Below are 22,963 nucleotides of genomic sequence, written 5' to 3' on the forward strand. Positions count from 1 at the left end.
AAGAGTGAAAACAAAACCACACCGAAACAAAGAACTAGGCGGGGGGGGGGGGGGGGGGGGGGGCAACTGCGCCAAGGTAGCCACTTTCACTTGGGGATGTAAGTACAGCTAGTGAGTTTGAGTCCCGCACTTCTTAAGCTGAAACGCCCGTACTTCACTCTAAGCGCTGGAGTTGCACATTTGACGCTGAAACAGCCGTGCTTGCTTTCCAGCGCTGTCAGGGTTAAGTGTGAAGGAACGCTGCATCGAGGATGCGACCAGACATCGTGTTGGGTGATAGGAGCTTCTTACGTTTCTGGGCGATCCGACGAACGACGAGCAAGCGGCGACACCGAAGGTTGTAAGGAATGCCTTTATTCCATCTCGGCAGCCGGGCAGGCAAGAGGCGGGCTGCGCACTGCCGTGGCGCTTAGATAGCCCGCGGTATCAGCGCTTTTCATACGCGTCGAGATGAGCAGGAAATGAGCTATACGTTCCGCGCGACAGAGGATGTTATATCACCAGAATAACGTAACAAACTGATGTGAGTCGGACTTCCGATTGGCGGGGGATGCGCCACATGACAATATCCGAAAACTATTACGCAAACAATAACTCATGAGACTTCGCTTTGTGGTATCATCGTTATTTCACGCGAACGACTGCCACGAAATCTCTGGGCACGTGGGGAGGTTCAAAGTTGACGCTGTAGGGTAAAATAAAGTAGCAGAAATGTTCCCAAATTTCTGCACACAAGACAAGCTGTGATGCATACGCGCTCTGTTTATTTTTAATTTCTGCAAACTTATAAACAGCGTAGAAGCAGCGCTATTTTATCTCCCCCTTAATAATACGTGGCAGTGCGCACTTAACTGCATTTGTCGTGATCATCGCTGATCGTTTATTTCGTGTCAAACTGCAGGGCGCCCGATCCTGTCTCCCGTCAGGCTCATGCATCCCCCTCGCCGAAGAAGGCGACGGTTGGGCAGCTCTAGGCCGCGGGACCGCCGTGAACGTCGGCAATGCTTTCGTCACGTGGGTGTTGCTGCGACGCTGAGGCAACTCCCGCCAGCCACTCCTGACAGCGGGGACAGGTGAGGCGCAGGAGCACGTTCTACAGTCGTGGACATAAGTAAATGAAACCCGATACTCCGTTGTTCACGCATTCCGTTTACAAAAGGGAAGAAACATTGTTTCTCCTAGTTATCGTTTATTTCGTGTCAAACTGAAGGGCGCCTGCTCCGCTCTCCCGTCAGGCCCATGCATCCCCCTCGTCGCAGAAGGCGACAGTTGGGCAGGTCTAGGCCTCGGGACCCCTGTCAGCGCCTTCCATGCTTCCGCCACGTGGGTGTTTGCTGAGACGCCGAAGCACGTCTCACCTGCCTCTCCTCGTCCTTTGGCCGGGAAGCCCTCGCAGGTAAGCAGGGAGGAGGACCGCTGCTGGAGTGGAGCACATTGCTGGCACGTCCTCTTCGATGCAGTCTTTTGTTGTAGAACGCGCGTTAAACAAAGCCGCAGAATGACCGGTGGAACGCTGGGTTCAAGTGCTTGGCGACGCGTAGTGGCGCACATCCTCTGCTCTTGTTCACAGGGGAGCTTCCTTATGAGACCGTTAACATCCATCATCTTGCCTTTTCCCTCTTGAAAGATCCCATGTGCGAGCTCCCGAAATACACTTCTTCAGGAATAAAACCACTTCTAGCTAGCATTCACTCCTGCTTCTAAAGCGGTCTACGGGCCTTAGTGGAAACAAATGCAGACGGCTGACTTTTTTTTCCGCACTTTTCTTGCACTTGAGGAGTCAAGTCCCCCCCCTTTTTTTTGCGGCGGAAGCTACACTACTGTAGCTTGGACGCATTTGGCCATGATCACCCGAATGACCTTAAAACGACCTTGAGATAAGTGGTTTGTTGGTGTATTGGGGTTTAACGTCCCAAAGCGACTCAGACTATGAGGGACGCCGTAGTGAAGGGCTCCGGAAATTTCGACCACCTGGGGTTCTTTTACGTGCGCTGACATCGCACAGTACACGGGCCTCAAGAATTTCTCCTCTATAGAAATTCAGCCGCCGCGGCCGTGATCGAACCCGCGTCTTTCGAACCAACAGCCGAGCGCCGTAACCACTGAGCCACCGTGGCGGGGCGACCTTGAGAAGTCACGGCTAGTGTTGCTATGCACATATATATCTAACCATGTACCTCTGACTTTGAACTGTGACCTTCAACTTCGACCTTGACATTTCACCTTCAACTTTTATCTTGCCAGTTCACCTTGAACATTGAACTTGGACCTTGCAAGGTGTCGGCAGAGGCAGTAAGAAAGTCACGTGGTCGAGTTCAAAATTGTGACGTCAGGTATGGGGCATATATAACCAGAGCTGTGCGCTTAGACGCCATGGAGGTAGGAGAGCGCGCTGAGGAGCCCACATGTAGTCAACTACCGAACACTGCGGCCGGCCATTTCTAGATTTCGTTACGTGAAATTCGGTTCGGCAGTGTTGAAGCGCTGCTTAACATTTTTTTTACCATCGGCAACTTATCGTTCAGGTGCTGGTTCGTTCCTACGTTGTTACCAGCACTTTTCACGCAACCAGTTCACATAATTCACGGCCACGCGTGCACTTCGTGTTGCGTTGCGTAACCCGCGCCTTTCGCACGCGAAGTTTCCCCGCCAGAGCAGTGTTACCGCTATCTTGACGAAGCCAGATCCCGTGAGCACGATCCCTTGTGAGACATTCTACTAATCGTGCTTGACTTTCGTTATGTCTCATACACTGCCTGCTTTTTCGTTTACGTTGACGCAAATGTACTAGAATCACATACCGTGAGAGTCCTGTGTAGACCAATAACCTTATGATCGCACCTTCTTTGTGCAGCTTTTTACGTCAAATACCCCATCAAATACCATTACCACCCTCGATTCCAGTTTAAATTGGTCTAGTTTATACCGACAGGAAAAAAAAGGACGGCGGGAGCATGGCAGGACAAGAACCAGTAGAGTTCCGACGCCGTCATGAGGCAAAGGAATCTGGGGACCATACGACTTAGTTCTGGTTTCATTACATTCTTTGAGCTCGAAAAAGAAATTGAAAGTCTGAGTAAAAGAATAAGCCAGCGCTGCAACTAAAGATTGCTCGATTGTGCAAGGCACCCTGGCTAATCCCGCTTCGTTGTCACTACAACGCCGAACAAAGGAACGATTTTGAAACGACTAGCCCGTCAGGCATGAACCTTATTCGCCACGGCTGTTTTTATGGGGCTCATATCGTCCACGCTTCGAGGGGATTTCTCGCCAATTCACAATCTGTATGGTAATTTCACACGGGATTTCATGTACAGTTCTATAGTCGTATACAACTCAAGGATGAAGCGGCGAATGCTCCTCAAAGGAGCCCCTCCAGCCAATGGCGTCCACCGGTTGTCGTAACATCGTGATTCTCTCACCACGTGATCATGATCCTGCTGCACCTGAAAGCCCCTGCGTTGTCGAGCTAGCAGGTGGAAGGGGATTAAGCACGACGTCAGGACAACCGAAAGACGCCATTGACCATGGAGGGTGAATGCATCTGAGGTGCATTCTCCCATTCGTTGTCGAGTTCTGTCCTACTGTATAGCGAAGCGTCGTTTCATGATTGTGGCGATGCTTTCTGTGTCGCTGACTGTAGGGTCATGCGTCTACTTCAAACATTGCTTTTGCACGCCATCAAGATTCTTCCTGTGCAGATCAGCCGGCGTAGAAGTGGTCGTGTGGGATGGAGGCGTCGCGGGTGGGTCAGTGCTGTGGCGTTTTACAGCCGCTGTACTCTGGTAGGCTGTCTAGGTGTTCGAGTTTCGGTGTGAGGAGGAGTTACGGGTTAAGGTATTCGAGCATGCCAGACCAAAAGAGCGGGTTTGAAGCACGCCTTAGCAAAGCGCTGGTGAATTATTTTTTCTCGCATAAAATTTATGTAATCTGCAACGAAATCTCGATTTTTGTGACCCCCTATGACCTTTTTCTAGCTCAAGGGCATGTGGGACCACTTTTCCCTACGTGTAGTTCCGGCGATAGCCGCGTTGCAAGAATGCCTTCGTTAGCGCGAGCCGACAGCCAGCGATGGCGAATGTGAAGTGGCTACATGACTGGGTGAGCAGCTGTCGATGACATTAACGGACAAAGGCCTCTTCAGGATAAAGGCCTCTGCCATATCACTCCAGTTAACCCTGTCCTGGAGAGACGTAGGAGATAAGGGTACTACATGGCTGGGTGAGCAACTGTCCGATCTTTCCAGTTAACCCTGTCCCGGAGAGACGTGGGAGATAAGGGTACTACATGGCTGGATGAGCAACTGTCGGTGACATTAACGGATAAAGGCATCTTCAGGAGAAAGGCCTCTGCCATACCTCTCCAGTTAACCCTGTCCCGGAGAGACGTGGGAGATAAGGGTACTACATGGCTGGGTGAGCAACTGTCGGTGACATTAACGGACAAAGGCCTCTTCAGGACAAAGGCTTCTTCCAATCTCTCCAGTTAACCCTGCCGTGGAGAGATATGAGAGATAAGGGTACTACTTGGCTGGGTGAGCAACTGTCGGTGACATTAACGGACAAAGGCCTCTTGAGGACAAAGGCTTCTTCCAATCTCTCCAGTTAACCCTGCCGTGGAGAGATATGAGAGATAAGGGTACTACTTGGCTGGGGGAGCAACTGTCGATGACATCGACGGACAGAGGCCTATTCAGGACAAAGGGTTCTTCCATACCTCTCCACTGGAGAGATATGGGAGATAAGGGTACTTACTACTTGGCTGGCTGAGCAACTGTCGGTGACATTAACGGATAAAGGCATCTTCAGGAGAAAGGCCTCTGCCATATCTCTCCAGTTAACCCTGTCCCAGAGAGACGTGGGAGATAAGGGTACTACATGGCTAGGTGAGCAACTGTCGGTGACATTAACGGACAAAGGCCTCTTCAGGACAAAGGCTTCTTCCAATCTCTCCAGTTAACCTTGCCGTGGAGAGATATGAGAGATAAGGGTACTACATGGCTGGGTGAGCAACTGTCGGTGACATTAACGGACAAAGGCCTCTTCAGGACAAAGGCTTCTTCCAATCTCTCCAGTTAACCCTGCCGTGGAGAGATATGAGAGGTAAGGGTACTATTGGCTGGGTGAGCAACTGTCGATGACATCGACGGACAGAGGCCTCTTCAGGACAAAGGCTTCTTCCATACCTCTCCATCGCAATGGGGTGACTTCATTATTAATGCAAAAGTGTTGTATAGCTGTGTACGCGTCACCAAAAAGTGTTCGTGAAACGTGTCCACAATTTTGTCCACACGTTCCATCGTGCTATAAAGAGATATGTAAATAAAGTTTGTATCAGATATGAAGGATAAAAAAAGTCTTGCTATGGGGCCAATTTGGTAGATGTGAGCTTAATAGTTAATTCAAGCCGATATAAAAAACCCACTTGGACGTCGAAATAGTGAGAAGACGTCAAAACAGCCGCAGACAGAAAACGGACAAGGAGCAGTGACAAAGAGTGTGGAGGAGGTGCCAATACTTTCGCATTCTTCCGATGCGGGTCGCCGCAGAGATCTGTTTTCACACGAACGACTACTACAAGGTCTCGAGGTAAGGGGGAGGGGAGTTGGGTTTGTTTGTTTGTTTGTTTGAAATACCTTACAGGCCCATTGGGCCCATTTTGTTGAAATCTGATGCTCCACAGTAAAATGAAGTAGCGAAAAATTCCCGAATTTTCATGCAGGAACGAAGATCGGGTGCATACGCGCTCTGTGCTGTAAACGAGCAAACAGCACAAACGCGTTATTTTTGCTCCAAATTAACAATGCGGAGCGGCGCAGTTACTTGCCTTTCTCGTGATTTGTCGTTACATCGTGTCAAACTGCGCAGGGCGCCCGCTCCTGTCTCCCGTCAGGCTCATGCATTCCTCGCCGCAGAAGACAACGGCTGGGCGGGTCTGGGCCTCGGGACCGCCGTGTACGTCGGCAGGTCTTTCGTCACGTGGGTGTTGTGGTGACCCCACTCTCCGATGCTCCTGACAACGGGGACAGGTGAGGTGGAGGAGCACGTTACTGGCATTTATATGTGCGGAAATGACTAAACGGAGGCCGGTACTCCGTTCTTCACGCCTTCCGTGTAAAACATTGTTTGTAAAGCGCGGTGGCATCCACTACCAGCATGCACATACCATAGTTGGCAATTCCGATTAGGTAACACGTGAAAAATATAAGGAGCCAATAGCATGTTCCGTTTACTTTTGTCCGCGCCTGTATGCTTCGATGCCGTATTTGTTGTAGAGCCCGCTTTGAACAAAATGGCAGAAACACCGGTGGAGCACCGGCTTCTGTGTGACGTCCACAGGGCAGCTTCCTCTGGCGCGGCTACATAGCCGAGTGCGCAGCTGTTGATGACGTTGAAGGAAGCCACGGTGACGAGTACACAAGTTTTCTTGATGTACCTGATGAAAAAAAAAGATTGCGCATACAGGAGACAGTGGGTTCGTGTGTCCTCCTTGCTATTGCATTGCCTCACGACTCTCTTGGCTGTGCCCTGTTCACATATAAACCCTGCACTCTTTACACGAATACACCTATATGGGTGTAAAAAGGAAATAAGGAGTCCTCTAGCACACTCCTTTTTAAAGGTTGTGCGCTAGAGGACAACTTTACTCCCCTTTTTTCTTTCTGCTTAGAGAGAGCAGAAATGAAACTGCAGTCCCTCTTTCTGCGGAAGTGGAATAAGGGAACGTATACAGACCTGCTCATCGAATCGTAAATGTAAGTGCGCTGCCCTCGTAACGTTCCACGTTTACATCTCTCGCTACTGTTTAGCTCGTCTAGCAGCGTGGCATTTCGCTCGCACGTAACGTACGCCAATCACCACATGCTCGTAGACCACGCGTCGCTTGCATCGTTCAAGTCAGAGCTAGTGTCGAATAGCGGATTAAATGAACGCGCGGGCTTCCACGATGCTCAAACAACCTTTAGCCACGTGAGCAGTCGTTTCCTGACTAAATCTGTGGCCTATGCCTTTTTTTTTTACCTCGCTATCGGTTCTTTGCACTGGTGCCGTAGTAGTCGCGGTGCCGTAGAGCGGGCGCATCGTGAAAGGCCGCGCGTTCGTTTAATTCGCTGTTCGCCACTAGCTGGGACTGGAGCCGCTGTTGCTGTTGCCTCTTCAAGATTAACGTGAGGTTAACTTCGCTTTCACAGGGCAGCTGTCGACGCTTTGGATGTGGAAGCTGGCCGGAGTTGGTGAGGACTTCCCAGATGTGAACACCGGCAGCCAAGGAAGGTTGGTATCTCTCTTCGATATACTTTCCAAGTACCGTGGAACGCCGAATTGCGAATACTTTGCAGACTCTCGGAGTCATCGCACCGGGGCTACTCGTATAGATACAGGGACACAGCCGTCAGCATGAGGAGAAATCTGCGTTGTTTGGGGAGTGAGTGAAAAACATTTAATGCTCCAAAAATCAGGTTTTAGCGGTGAGCCGATGTCTTCATGTCTTCGGCCTCTTCACAAGGTCGGCGCCCCTATTCCAGGGCACCGCTGAGTCTTGCTGCTTCGCAGGCGTGCTGCACCAGTGCCCTTTGGGCCGTGAGCTCGCTGCTGGTCAGCAGGCCCTCCCATTGTTCCGCATTCGTGTCATTTAGCTTGTGAAATGCTCTGTTACGTTCGCATTCCCATGTGATGTGATATAGCGTGGGGGTTGCTCCGCACCACGGACATGTGTCCCTGTATTGTGTAGGGAACATCTTATGTAGTATGTATAAATTGTGGAAAGTCCCTGCTTGCAGTCTCCGCCAGCAGACCGCCTCGTGCTGTGTTAATGATGTGTGCGGTGGTGGGTATTTGAATCTCCGCCCTCTGTGATAGTTTAATATTTCTGCATACGTTGGTTCCACCGTCATGGGGTCCTCCAGGGTTTCCGACTGCCCTGCTCGGCTCGTGATCTCGCGAACTAGGCTGTCTACCCTCGAGTTACCCTCTATCCCGGTGTGTGCCGGTATCCAGAAAATCCTGTGTCTTAAGGTCTTATTTGGAAGCTTTGCTTCGAGGAGGATCTTCAGCGCTTCCTTGCTTATTTTGCCCTGTATGTAGTTCCTGCATGCTGCTTTGGAGTCTGTCAGGATTATCAAAGACTTGTTCCTACGGTAACCTTCAGCCGCCGCTAGAGCTACGGCAGCTTCCTCCCCCTCCGTTACCGTAGTTTCTTAATGTCGCGCTGCTAATTGGTTCCCCCATGTAATCTACCAAGAACTCCTACCACTGAGTGTGGGTTTGTCAGTAAAATAGTAGTTTGAGATGTCATTTCTGTAACCAACCCTCATAATATACATGATATTTCCCTTAATATAAACCAGCCTTTTTGAGTTAGAGGAGCGCTTGTTTCGAGCTAGCGTCATCAGCGAGGTATGCCATACGAGTACAGCAAAGACGCGTTAACTAGCTGCATAGTGCGATGTAAGTGCACGTTAAGAACCCCATGTGGTCGAAATATACGGAGCCCGTCACGCCAGCGTCCCCTATAGGCTGAGCTGCTTTGGGGTGCTAAACTCTCATAAGCCATAAACCATCAACCAACTAGCAGGATGGTTGACTAATAGTGAATATTGCCACGTATCATTGCAGTGTGTGTTCGTTCACGCTCAAGGCAGCAGGAAAGGGTCGTTATCACTTTTGTTCGTGACGCGAGAAGCGACCAGACTAATCTCGATTGTTCGCAGCCATGAAAGGCTGCATCTAGGTTTTTCCAGATTACCGTAGATGATCTTGACCTGTTATCTGGAAGTTTCCTTGCCGGCTTTAAATTGAGCGATGCCGCGAGCGACGGACATTCGTAGTTCGACGACCACCGAGCACGCCTGTTGCTTACGCCGCCGCCGAGTGATTCAGTTCTTTTGAGGGCGCAAGTCAGCCCAAATAAAGAGCTTCGTTTGCAAGTATTTCTGGTGTCTTCCTGACCGCTGGACTGCCGTCACTACAACGTGACATCTGGTGGAGGTGCGGGGTAGCCTCCCATGTTCCGGACACCCCCTACAAGTCGAGACGCCAGCCCTTTGAGTCATCTACCGCAGGACCTGAGTCCAGTCCACCGCGCAAGCCGACGCCTGCAAGGGGACGCACCTGAGTTCGGGACCCTGCCGGACCCTACCCGGAAGCGAAAGCAAGTACCAACGTCCATCATGACCTTGCCCCAGACGACCACTCCAATCATTCTGCAGCAGCCCCGGGTGCCACCAACCTTCGACGCTTCGCCTGGCGCCGACCCCGAGGAATGGCTGGAGCAGTTCGACCGTGTGGCTGTCTTCAACAACTGGGACGACGCCATGAAATTTAGGTACGTCTTCTTCGCCCTGGAGGGACCAGCAAGAGTCTGGTTCGAGAATGAGGAAGCCAGCCTTGCCAACTGGGAAACCTTCAAGGAACAGCTTCTGAAGACCTTCACAAACGTCGTGCGAAAGGAGAGAGCCCAGCAGCTGCTACAGTCTCGCATACAACACCCAAACGAGACCGTTGCAGTGTATACTGAGGAGATGAAGCGTCTCTTCCGGCGTGCCGACATGAACATGAAGGAAGAAGAGAAGGTGAAGTTGCTTATGCGAGGAGTTAAAGAGCAACTATTTGCCGGCCTCGTTCGCAACCCACCGAAAACCGTCGCTGAATTCGTAGAAGAGGCATCCACAATGGAGAAAACTCTCGACGCCCGAGCCCGCCAGTATGACCGCCAGCAGCGCTTTTTGTCAGCAAGCTGCATGGACACCGCTAACAATGATAACCTGCGGGAGGTTATACGTGAAGTTGTGCGAGAGGAGCTCCGACGGTTGCTGCCAACGGGAACGCAGCCGCAACTTTCATCGCTCACTGACGTCATCCGGGACGAGGTTCAACAGGCCTTGGGTGTGACGCCGACACCCACGCAGCCTCTGCAGCCCCCAGCCATGACTTACGCCGCAGCTGTGCGCCGTCCTGCACCTCGACGACGGGACCCAAGCCCCTATCGCCCTCAGCCAGCTGCGTTGGACCGCCGCCCACTCGCCCCAACCCGCCCGTCCTACGAGCGACGCGCCCAGCCGAGGAAATGCGACGAGTGGAGAACTCCCGACCAGCGCCGCCCACTATGCTTCCACTGTGGCGAAGCCGGTCACGTCCTCCGGCACTGCCCATACAGAAGACTGGGCATCCGAGGGTTCTCTTACGACGCTCCACGACCCCGACCCGGCCAGCGACCAGCCGAAATCGAGGAGTTTTTACGTCGGGAAGAATACTCATCGCCGAGCCGCCTATCACGTTCCCCGTCGCCATCGTCCCCGCGCTTTGTTTCTCCTAGCCGAGGTTACGCCGTGCGTGGACGCTCCCCCAGCCCCCGAAGGTTAAACTAAATAAAGCAGCCTCTGGAGGTGAGGTTGCTTCTAAGCGCAATGACAAAGATCCTCCATCGACGAGTACTCAAGACCACGCCTCAACTACGACTACCACACCGACGACGACAACACCGACGACAACACCGACGACGACGACGACACGGCCAGACTTGAAGCTTTTACCGCTGCCCTTACACCTTATTAGGAACGCTAAAGGACTCTAAGTTCTCGAAGCATTCTCCTTGTTTAATTTCATTTTAAAGCATCGAGGCGATGCTTCTTTGGAAGGGGGGTAATGCCACGTATCATTGCAGTGTGTGTTCGTTCACGCTCAAGGCAGCAGGAAAGGGTCGTTATCACTTTTGTTCGTGACGCGAGAAGCGGCCAGACTAATCTCGATTGTTCGCAGCCATGAAAGGCTGCATCTAGGTTTTTCCAGATTACCGTAGATGATCTTGACCTGTTATCTGGAAGTTTCCTTGCCGGCTTTAAATTGAGCGATGCCGCGAGCGACGGACATTCGTAGTTCGACGACCGCCGAGCACGCCTGTTGCTTACGCCGCCGCCGAGTGATTCAGTTCTTTTGAGGGCGCAAGTCAGCCCAAATAAAGAGCTTCGTTTGCAAGTATTTCTGGTGTCTTCCTGACCGCTGGACTGCCGTCACTACAACGTGACAATATGTAGATCATTTTAACTATTTCGGTTGGCCTGCTTGTTCATTGAGGGGCGTGTGGCACATCGCACGAAATGTCCGTATCACTTTAGAGGTGAGCTTACAGTAAATCGCATTTTAAAGCGAAATGCTTTAATGGCTCAATCTACCGTCCGTTCGTCCGTCCGTCCAGCGTTACATCCAGCGCCTGGGATGACTCATCGACGAGCGCAGCTGCCAAAGGGTAACGTCGTCATCGTCGACAGGTGGAGCTGTCGACGCGGCGGCGTCGAGCGCTGTTCCGTCATCAGTCGGTGTGCGGCACCTAGTGGAGGAGGATGGCTCCCAAGCGGTGCAGTGATTCCGCACCAAGTTGTTCGGCTAAGCGGAAGAAGGGCGACTTACCAAACACGCAGCAGCGAAAGACCCAGGAATGCATGCGTCAGCGGCGGCTAAACGCGTCGCCTGGTTTCAAAGCCAGGGAGGCGCAACGCGACAAAGGCTTTCAAAGGCTAGTGCACTTAAGGCTGCCAAAGTGCCCCGTAGTTTTTTTTATTTTGGTGCGCAGAACACGGACGGCCAAGGGAAAAATATTTTACTGTAATCTGCAATCAACACATTCTCCTCCACCCCAATTGGGAATGTGTTCACTGTAGAATACAGTAAAAATATTTTCACATTCCATTCCCTTCCGCCCCAGTTAGCCACAGCGGTTGCTCAGTGGTTATGGCACTCGGCTGCTGACCCGATAGACGCGGGTTCGATCCCGACCGCGGCGGTAGAATTACGATGCTGGCGAAATTCTTGCCCGTCCGCTGTGCGATGTCATGCACGTTAAAAAACCCCACCAGGTGGTCGAAATTTCCGGAGCCCTTCACTATGGCGTCTCTCATAGTCGCTTTGGGACCTTAAAACCTCCATAAACCATAAGCCTTCCACCACAATTTACTTTTACGAGACAATCCACTTGCAGATATTTCCTCTCTTTTTGGTTTGCTGAAAGAAGCGGCGATATTAAACAAAGTATAAAATCACTAAAAATTAGCAATGGCTTAGCTCAGTTAGGAAAGCATATACGAAGCGAAGAAAAGTTTCGTCTACTGACATTTTGGTAGTGAGGCGCCTCGTTGTCTCGGGGCACGGGGGAAGGGAGGGTTAAAGGCTGACGTTGTAGAGTAAAATGGCTTAGCTCTGGTTAAGTGGCTTAGCTCTGGTTAAGCATAGATATACGAGCGAAAAGGTTCAGTTGCGCTTGGCTTGACGCCATGGCTGTCACAGTTCGCGCACAATGCACTGGAAGCACCACGATAACGGTGGAGGCGTCCGGCTGTCCACACACTGCCTGTACGGAGGCGGAAGAGGGGACGCGCATCTATTGAATACGGTGCTGTCTTAGAAGGTTGCTTTAGAGACATGTCCTGTGGTGTGCATTCCTTTCGGGTGTGCACCAAGATATGAGAGACGGGCATTTCCTTTCCTTAAAAGCAATTTTCATTTCATTTAATTTTCCTTAAGGCCCTTACGGCGCGGTTCGGGTGTCCACCGAGATATGAGTTTCCTGGCGCACTGTTTCTTTTATTTCTCTTTTTATTCGTGCCGCGCATGACGTCACTCGGTTTGAAGCATGCGCAGCTGTGGCAAATCTTGGCTCCGCCGGCTCACGCGAAGCGCGGCTGTGGTGCGCGTAGTGAAGCTTTTCGCTTCAAAAGTTTCCGAACATCGGTGCAGGAAACAAGCTCCGCAATGTTTGTGCTATAAACGAGCAATCAGCGAAAACGCGTTGCATTAGCTCCGATTAACAATACGGAGCCGGGCGTGCAGTTACTTGCATTTCTCGTGATCATCGCTGATCGTTGTTTCGTGTCGAACTGCAGGGCACCTGCTCCGGTCTCCCGTCAGGCTCATGCATCCCTTGCTGGAGAAGACAACGGTTGGGCAGGTCTTTCCCGCCGCTGCACCGTTAGCTTCGTCATCGCTTCGGTCACGTGGGTGTTGCTCCGACGCCGACGCACGTCCCGCCTGACAGTGGGGGCAGGTGAGCTGGAGGAGCACGTTACTGGCATGTACAGGTGCGGACATGAGTGAACTGAGCTCGATATTCTGTTCCTCGCGTCCTCCGCGTAGAAAAAACAATAATCGTTTGTCTTAGAAAAAGCGCACTAGCATCCACTACCAGCATGCACATGCCATAGTTGGCAATTTAAATTAGGTAACGCGTGAAAAATAATACGACCCAATAGCATGTTCCGTTGATATTTTTCCGCACCTGTGCCCTTCGATGCCACGTCGGTTGTAGAGCGCGTTAAACGGCAATAACACCGGGCTTTTAAGTGCTTGGCGTTCACAGGGGAGCTTCCTCTGTCGCGGCTGCATAGCCGGGTGCGCAACTACCGGTGACGTGAATGGACGTCACGGTGACGAGCGCACAAGTTTCCTCGACGTACCTGATGAAAAAAAAAAAGATTGCGCATGCAGGAGAGAGTGGGTTCTTGTGATCTTCATTGCTGTTGCACTGCCTCGCGGCAGTCGTAACTGTGCCCTGCTCGCGTATCAACCCTGCACTCTAAACAGGAATACACCTATATGGGTGTAAAAAGGGAGTAGGGTGTCCTATAGCACACTCCCCTTCTAAAGGGTAGTTCACTAGAGGACAACTTTCCTCCCTTTTTACTCGTTTATCTTCAGAGAATTTAGAAATGAAACTGCAGTCCGCCTTCCTGCTGAGGTGGAGTAAGGGAACGTGTATATACGGGCATATCGAATCGTAGATGTGAGTGCGCTGCCCCCGTAAAGTTTCACCTTTGCAGCTCTCACTACTGTTTTGCAAGGAACGTCTACCAGCGTGGTATATGTGGCTTGCATGTTACGTACGTCAAGCGCGCCACGTTCGTACACCACGCGTCGCTTGCATCGTTCAAGTCCGAGCTAGTGTCGAATAGCTGATTAAGTTAACGCGCTCCCTTTCACGAAGTTCCCGTTCTCCGGCACTTCGGCTACTACTGCGTCAGTGCAAGCAACCTATAGCCAGGCGAGCAGTCATTTCCTGACTAAATCTGTGGCCTGTGCCCTGCTTTTTAACCTGGCTATAGGTTGTTTGCCGTGACGCCGTAGTAGTCGCGATGCCGGAGACTGGGAGCATCGTGAAAGGCCTCGAGTTCGTTTAGTTCGCTGTTCACCACTAGCTCGGACTTGTTATTGTTGTTGCATCTGTTGTTGTTGTTGTTGCTATTGTTGTTAACGCTATTGTTGTTGCATCTTCTTGATTAACGTGAGGTTAACTTCGTTTTCACAGGGTAGCTTTCGACGCTTTGGATGTGGAAGCTGGCCGGAGTAGCTCCTCCGAGCAGGGGTGAGGACATTCCAGATTTGAACTCCTGCAACCAAAAAAGGTTGGTATCTGTCATCGATACACATGCCACATATCGTCGAACGCTTTATTTGGAATACTTTGAAGGCTGTCGGAGAATCCTTAGTGGGGCTACTCATGGATACGGCGACACAGCCGTCATCATGAGAATTCGACGTCGTTTTGAAAACGAGAGCTCCGTCCACTGAGTGCGGCTTTGTCAGTATGAGAGTAGTTGTGAGACGTCATCTCTGTAACCCGCCCCCGTCATAGACGCGATGTTTCGCTTCATGCTGTCAGCATGTCTTAAAAACAGTCTATTTGAGTTAGAGGAACGCTTGTGTTTCGGCGTACCATTACCAGCTAAGTATGGCATCAGAATACGGCTAAGACGTGCTAACTAGCGGCATGGTGCGATGTCAGTGCAGGTTATAGAACCCCAGGTGGTCGAAATTAACCGGAGCCCTTCAACACGGCGTTCCTCATAGCCTGAGTCACTTTGGAACGTTATACCCCCATGAAGGAAGCAGACGAACAGCCTCACCGGCCTCGTCTTACGCAGACCACTAAAGCGGGGTACAACTCAAGAACAAAGCCCCAGATGCCCCTCACAGGTGGGCATCTAGACATTGGCTTCGACCGATTCTTCCCTGGGACCGATCACTTTATACCTGCTCTCCTAAAATGGAAGGGGGTGGCCTATGAGTGGAGAATAACAAGGGTTAATCGAATTTACTGCGTGGTCATGAAAATTGGTCGACCCCGCTGGCAGGTGGGCGTTCTTTGAGGGGCACCTGCTGCTTCGTTCATGAGTTGTGTCCCCTAAAGACTGGTGGGGCATGTCTCGTTGTTGATGTCGTTCTTTCTTCCCATCCAATCTACTCTTCTACAGCAACATGATCGACGCTTTCTAATTATAGTCTCTATTTCGCAGCGCCTCCAGCACCATGGGTAGTAGCCCGGTCGCCTGGAATGCCTTCGTCGCGTCCGGTGGAAGACCGGACGGAAATCCATTCCAGAGCTACTGCGCGCTCGTAAGCGATCTTTTGTCCACAAACAGGGGGATGATAAATCTGCATGTGCGTGCCGATGTAACCGCTGTGGACTTGGGGTTTACCTCAACCACACCTTCCTGGCTTTCTGGTGGCTATAGTGAAAAATTATCCTGCCGTAATGTCTATCCCTGCGGAATTTCGGGACCACGATTAGCCACAAGGCTGCTGCTGCTACATCAGCCCGATTAAGCAACCCTTTGTGACGTTTGCTGACGTCATGATGAAAATGGCTCTAGATTTCTTAACGTTAACGATCGGCAGGCGCTGTTAACCGACAGGGCAAGGAACAAAAGATTTAAGTGCGCTACTTTCAGGCCACAAAGTGTGCGTTTCCCATCTGACCAATGCACTTCTCCGCGTTTATATTAAACGAAGAAGTGCGTACGTGCTGATAGGCAACGTTGTGGGCCGTGGTTGCACGCAAAGGTTTGGCATTCGTTTGGCATTCGTAATAAGTATAATGATTATACGTGGTCTAGTCATCCGTGCAAAGGCGCTGAAATTATGCTCACTATGTGAAGCGCATCGAGAAGTGTTTTGGAAAAGTACGCTCACAAATGAGGTGTCAGCGATATCCTCAGCGCTTCTGCCTCGGCCACACTTCATATTTCTCCCCACAGCCTGGCAGTGCTTCAGGCAATTAAAGCCGTTTGGTAGCAAGAACGCTTCGAGAATGGTACGTCATCTAAGCTGTTTTAATGTATACCCGAGGTGTCACCTATGATTAGATATCCCTGCTGACTTGAAGATTATGGATGAAGTGCCAGTCCGTTGCTCAACGGAAACGTCCATTCGCACACACTCGCCCGAGATCTCAGCTGCCGAGCCGAGTGTATGATCAGCATCCCTGCTTCCTCTGACACTAACAGCTCACGCGCTTCTCCACTCACCACTTACAGGGACATACTCCAAATGTTTTCTCTTCTAAACACCACCCTGTCCCAAGACCTCCTCCAGGACCACCAACCCTTCCGAGGCCACGCTGCCCAGTGACGCGACCTTCAACAGCGCCTCGGCTCTCCCGACTCCTGTTGGCCGCTGCCCAGTGTCGCGACCTTCAGCAGCGTCTCGGCCGCCCCCGACTCCTGTTGGCCGGTAACCGTGTGTGTGTGCTTTTCATTTTACACAAGCGTTGTGTGATTGCCATCATGTATTTTGTTTCTGAACCCCACATTAGCCTCTGGCTATGGGTTCAGTGTTTTGATAATGTGTATGGCAAGAGTAGAAATAAAATGAATGATTGAACTGGCTTCAAGGAAAGTTCCGGACAAGGAGACGCACGCAAAAAGGAGACCGGGAAAGGGGCGTGCCGGGAGGAAGAGCCGTGCCAATGGAGCCGACGCGGAGGAGAGCCGAGGGAGCCATGAGAAAGGTGAGATATACCACTGGCTGGAAATATCTGCTGTGCATTCGCGCAAAGGGCATCCCTCCCCTCCTTCATTTCCTTTTATTTGCCTAGTAATTGCCAAAGGGTATGCCTCCGCGGTGGCCCAGTGGTTATGGTGCTCGGCTGCTGACCCTAACGACCCGGGTTCGATCCCGGCTGCGGCGGTTGAATTTCTTTGGAGGAGAAATTCTAGAGACCCATGTACTGTGCGATGTCAGTGCACGTTAAAGGGATACTGAACCAAACTTTTGGAGCTGCTTTTTTGCATGTAAACAAGAGCTTGACTGCTAAAATTGATAAATATGACAAGCATTTTAGTGAAAAAGGCGGATAACACGCCTTTTTTCGCGATATATTGCCGTATCGTTGCACCTGGTGGCCGCCTGTGGAAGCTGCGACTAGACGTCATAACACCCGCGCGCCCACCGTTCCCGCAGAAGCACGATTGCCATCGCTACTCGCGGCTTTTCCATGTCTGTCGTCTGCTCACGGCGTACACAGATATATCAAAATGTTAATCGATGCTGTCTACATACCATAACCGTATGCACGCGTATACGCACGCTAAATGCAGCTACTTTTTCCGGACCTTGTGCCATTTCTAGCATTCTCGCTTTTAAAACAGAAGCGCGACGATGTTCAGACTAGTGGCGCCATCTGGTGGTTAGGAGGGGAAGCATTGTTGTCAACAAACCGACACCCCTCTTAGCCCAAAGGGGGCAGAATCGTCACTTTAAATAAAAAATAAAGCAAATTTATTACTCGTAAGTTTTCTTATGTGCAACAGGAGATGAAGCGAAAGACACGTGGCCCATTTATGGCCTGTGAACGCGCTGAAGAAGCCAGTAATAACGACGCAACCAGTCCGAAACGAGGTTTCATGCATCGAAGGGCGCCGCCATATTTGTCGCCGCGGGAGGGTGTCGTGACGTCACGCTTCCCACCTCGCGCCGACCGGGAGGGCTTGGCGCGCGCTCATAAAACATCGAAAATAAAACCATCCGCTGAAAAATATGCGCAGTGACGACTACATTTCGGTGTAATCACATTCCGAGAATCTATATTCAGCCTTTCTGTTCAATTTTCAGATTTTGCTTCAGTATCCCTTTAAGGAACCCCAGGTGGTCGAAATTTCCGGAGCCCTCCACTACGGCGTCTCTTATAGCCTTAGTCGCTTCGGGACGTTGAACCCCATAAACCCAAACCCAGCACTACCGGCTCGAAAGGTGTCTCTATCCATCCGCACACCGTGATTTAACAAGAAGCGAGGCTGTCCAATGGCGCAAAGTAAAAACTGGCAGTTTTTTAAGCATGAAATGCTTTTAGCCCCCGTTGTCGGCAGTGGTGACGTCACGCCGAGACCGAGAGCCATCATCCGGGCACTGAAATCCACTCATCCGGGCACTGAAATCCAGTCATCCGGGCACTGAAATCCAGTCAACCGGGCACTGAATTCCAGTCATCCGGGCACTGAATTCCAGTCATCCGGGCTCTGAAACGAGAACTTCCGGGCACCGTACGAGACTTAACTTGATTTAACGAGACACTCTAAGCCCTCCTACGCGACCGGCATGCAAGCGCCGGTTGGTCTCCAAACGAGACAAAAAATAACTGCTGCCAGTGCCTTCTCAATGTTTATCAAGATATCAGTGGAGCTGTGGGTTTGATAATGCACGGAATTATAATTTACGATTTCTAATAACGCGTGCAGAAAGCACATAAGTGCCACGTTACACTTCGTTCTCATACGTGTTCTCTTAGGGGCTTCGCGCATCGAAGCAAAACCGCGCAGGCGCACAGGGGCCCGGGGGAGAAGCGCTGCGTTCAAAGGGCAAGGCTATAGTGCCTAGCAAGGCATCGCGCCGAACGGGTGGTGGCGTTCCTCCCTCCCTTCCTTTATGGTGCGGTTCGGGTGTCCACCGAGATGGCAGAGAATTACTGCGCCATTTCCTTTCCTCAAAAAAAAAAAAAAAACCTTGCGTTCAAATGGCAAGGCATCGCGCTGAACGGGTGGTGGCGTTCCTCCCTTCCTGTACGGTGCGGTTCGGGTGTTCACCGAGATGACATTCGGCCCTTAAACATTTCATGCTTACTCTACTCTCGTTTACGGGAGAGGTAGAGATTTTTTTACTTTGCGTTGGGAGTTTTTACTTTTACTTTTCCTACTCTTATACAGTGGGATCTTTCCGCTACAGATAGACCCCATGTGCAAACACTGCTTAACTCCGGCCACTCTGATGCACATGGCATGGACTTAACACGCTACAACACGAGCAACTCAAACCCCCCAGAGACGTGGGAGTCTCTCCTGCGTACTTCCGAGCCAGGAGGCCAACGCCGGTTTATCCAGCGTGCGGTGGAGGCCGCGACATCCCGAGGGATCGCCGCCGACCTCCTCTAAGCCAGCGCAACCGGTCCCTGGACTGGTCCCCCGTTTTTGGGCGCAATAAGAGAGTTCACCAGCACCATCGTGAAAGGCCGCGCGTTCGTTGAATTCACTATTCTCCAATAGCTCCGACTTGAACAGCTATTGTTGTTCCATCGTTTTGATTCACATGAGGTTGATTGATTGATTGATTGAAGGAATCTTTATTTACTGAATATTCGCAGAACATGTGGGTGGACCGCCTAGTCCGGTAGTCCACTGTTTATTGCTGCTGCGCTGGCCCTCCCCACCAGCCAGTGCTGACGGTGAGGATCATCGCTGAGCAGAGCAGCCTCGTACTGCTCCTCTGAGGGGTTTGGAATGGGGTCAACTAAGTGATCAAATTGGCATGTCTACCACATGGTGTGGGATCTGTCCCCAGTGTGGGCACTGCGGAGAGTATGGTGTAGGGTACCACTGGTGTAACTTGTCAGGCGTTCGGTATGTGTTGGTTTGTAGACCACTAAGGTTAACTTCGCTTGTGCATGGTAGCTGTTGGCGCCTTGAATGTGGGAGCTGGGTAGCCGGAGTCGCTAGTTCGAGCCAGGGTGAGGGCTTCCCAGATTTGAACTCCGGCAGCCAAGGAAGGTTGGTATCTGTCATCGGTATACTTCCTGAGCCCCGTGGAACGCCGTATTGCGAATTCTCCGCAGAGAGACATCGCACCATGGCTATTCATACAGATACAGGGACATAGCTAACAGCATGAGGAGAAATCGGCGTCGTTAAGAAACACAAGAACTCTTGCCACTGAGTGTGGCTTTGTCAGCATGAGAGTAGTTGTGAGACGTCATTTCTGTAACCCACCCTCATCACATACGTGATGTTTCACTTATTACTGTCAGCAATTTTTAAAATCAATCTTTCAGTTAGTGGGGCGCTTGTTTCGAGGTACCATTATCAGCGAGGTTTGGCGTACGAGTACACCTAAGACCTGCTAACTATCGGCATGGTGCGTTGTAAGTGCACGTTAAGATCCCCATGTGGTCGAAATTTCCAGAGCCCGTCCCGACTGCGTCCCTCATTGCCTGAGCTGCTTTGGGGCGTTAAACCCTCATAAGCCATAAACCATCAACCAGCTAGCAGGATGGTTGACAACTAATAAATACGTTGTTCATTTTCAGCTATTTCGGTTGACCTCCTTATCTATTGAGTGACATGTCGCATATCGCACGTAATGTCCTTATCTCTTTGGAGGTGAGCTCACTGTAAATCACATTTTATTTTCGCGCACAGAACTCGAACGGCTAAGGGAAAAATGTTTTACTGTATTTTACAATGAACACATTCCCTCCACCCCAATTTATTTTTGGGAGATAATCCACTCGCAGAAGTTTTCCCTTTTTAGTTTCCTGAAAGAAGCGGGGATCTTAAACAATAATATGAATAAAATCGGCAGTTGCTTAGCTCAGTTAGGCTTGGATATACGCAGCGAAAAAAAAAATGGCTGTGTTTAGCTCTGGTTAAACCTGGTACAGTAGCGATAGTGTAGCTTCTTTCAGAGACTCAGAACTCGATTCATCGTCATCATTCAGCGTGGATGCACTGTCGTCGGCTAAGCGGGCCCGTCTAACCGCGTCGCTTATCGAGACGCTTAGCGCGCTCTTCCTCGGTCTCCTCGGCTGGACGCGGCCTCTGCCTTCGTTCCTACGACGAGCCCTAGCTTCCTCCGAGCTGTCCATTTGTACCGCAGGCTCCGTATCGTTGATACCCGCCGCATCTCTGACGACACTGCGCGCATGCGCACGACTGACGAGGTGGGCGGCTAGAGTTTCGATGGAGGCTTAATGGAGTCCCTTGTACTGTGCGATGTGAGTACACTTTTAAGAACCCTAGGTGGTCGAATTTTCCGGAGCCCTTCTCAACGGCGCCCCTCATATGTGAGACAGTTGCTGCGTATTCCCTTTCCTGAAAAACCAATTTTCAATTATACGAAGGAACGCCGTTGCCTGTTCGGCGCGACGCCTTGCCCGTGGTGCCACGGGTCAGCGCGCAGCCACGCTGACCTCGTGAAGCGATTGGCGCAGTGTAGCTCTCGCTACAAAGATTCCGTCTACCGACATTTCGGTAGCGACACGCCGTCTTTGTCTCGGGCCACGCGGGGAGGGGGGGAGGTGGGGGGAGGGTTCAAAGCTGACGTTGTGGAGTGAAATAAAGTACCAAGAAAATTGCCGAACATCTGCGCAGGAAACAAGCTCCGGTGCATACGCGCGCTGTTTGTGCAATAAACGGGCAAACAGCTCAAAAGCGTTACATTAGCTCCGAATTAACAATATGCAGCAGTGCAGTTACTTGCAGTTGTCGTGATCATCGCTGAGAGTTATTCTGTGTCAAACTGCAGGCCACCTGCCCCGGTCTCCCGTCAGGCTCGTGCATCCATCGCCGCAGAATACAACCGCTGGGCGGGTCCAGGCCGCGGGACCACCGTGAGCATCCTCGTTGCTTCCGTCACGTGGGTGTTGCTGCGACGCCGACGCCCTCCCCCCTTGCAACGTCCTGACAACGGGGACAGGTGAGGTGGAGGAGCACGTGACTGGCACGTACAGTTGTGGACCTGAGTAGACGGAGCTCGATATGCCGCTCTTCGCTCCTTCCGCGTAAAAAAATAAAGAAGCATTGTTTGTCCTAGAGAAAGCGCGCTGGCATCCACTACCAGCACGCACATACCGTAATTGGCAATTCCAATTATTTAACGCGCGAAAAATATTAGGAGCGAATAGCTTGCTCCGTTTACATTTGTGCGTACCTGTACGCTTCGACGTCGTGTTTGTTGTAGAGAGCGTTGAACGCCAGGAACATAAGTGCTTGACGTTCGCCGGGGAGATTCCTCTGGCACGGTTACATAGCCGGGTGCGCGGCTGTGGGTGACGTGGGCGGACGTCACGGTGGCGAGTGCACAAGTTTCCTTGACGTACCTGATAAAGAGAGAAAGATTGCGCATACAGCAGAGAGTGGGTTCCTGTGTTCTTCTCCTTGCTATTGCAGTGCCTCACCGCTCTCTTAACTGTGCCCTGTTCGCGTATCAACCCTGTACTCTTTACACCTATACACCTATATGGGTGTAAAAAGGGAGTAAGGTGTCCTATAGCACACAACGTTTTGAAAGGGTGTGCGCTAGGGGACAACTTTACTTCCTCTTTTCTTTCTGCTTAGAGAGTGCAGAAATGAAACTGCAGTCCCTCTTTCTGCGGAAGTGGAATAAGGGAACGTATACAGACCTGCTCATCGAATCGTAAATGTAAGTGCGCTGCCATCGTGACGTTTCACGTTTACATCTCTCGCTACTTTTTCGCACGTCTAGCAGCGTGGCGCTTCGCTTGCACGTAACGTACGCCAATTACCCCATGTTCGTAGACCACGCGTCGCTTGCACCGTTCAAGTCTGAGCTAGTGTCGAATAGCGGCTTAAATGAAAGCGCGGGCTTTCACGATACTCAAGCAACCTATAACCACGTGAGCAGTCATTTACTGACTAAATCTGTGGCCTATGCCATGGTGTTTTACCTCGCTATCGGTTCTTTGCACTGATGCCGTAGTAGTCGCGGTGCCGGAGACCGGGGGCATCGTGAAAGGCCGCGCGTCCGTTTGATTCGCTGTTCGCCACTAGCTGGGACTCGAATAGCTAGTGCTGTTGCATCTTCACGATTAGCATGTGGTTAACTTCGCTCTAACACGGTAGCTGTCGGCGCTTTGGATGTGGAAGCTGGCCGGAGTCGCTTGTCCGTGACGGGTGAGGACTTACCAGATGTGAACT

At 51.3% G+C, this 22,963-nt stretch overlaps 1 protein-coding gene across 20 annotated transcripts in view; it reads left to right on the forward strand.

Moving 5' to 3' along the window:
* Window positions 1–22,963, forward strand: part of LOC149347896 (uncharacterized) — a 66,232-nt gene that overhangs the window by 16,030 nt on the left and 27,239 nt on the right. For 8 of the 20 annotated variants that reach the window (XM_089587701.1, XM_089587702.1, XM_089587703.1 and 5 more), the window contains exons 1-7: window positions 2,032–6,028; window positions 7,190–7,271; window positions 12,872–13,032; window positions 14,290–14,386; window positions 15,278–15,377; window positions 16,298–16,499; window positions 16,660–16,770. In XM_089587701.1, the coding sequence (XP_089443827.1) occupies window positions 14,310–14,386; window positions 15,278–15,377; window positions 16,298–16,499; window positions 16,660–16,770 (490 nt within the window). In that variant the 5' untranslated portion in view covers window positions 2,032–6,028; window positions 7,190–7,271; window positions 12,872–13,032; window positions 14,290–14,309. Of the gene's footprint in view, window positions 1–901; window positions 1,074–1,235; window positions 1,397–2,031; window positions 6,029–6,087; window positions 6,755–7,189; window positions 7,272–11,190; window positions 11,439–12,871; window positions 13,033–14,286; window positions 14,387–15,277; window positions 15,378–16,297; window positions 16,500–16,654; window positions 16,771–22,963 lie in introns of those variants that run through there. The other 12 variants (XM_089587698.1, XM_089587700.1, XM_089587710.1 and 9 more) reach the window with 12 other exon arrangements.

Source organism: Amblyomma mixtum, chromosome 4 (genome assembly GCF_055824585.1).
Source record: "Amblyomma mixtum isolate Tamu chromosome 4, ASM5582458v1, whole genome shotgun sequence".
Lineage (NCBI taxonomy): Eukaryota > Metazoa > Arthropoda > Arachnida > Ixodida > Ixodidae > Amblyomma > Amblyomma mixtum.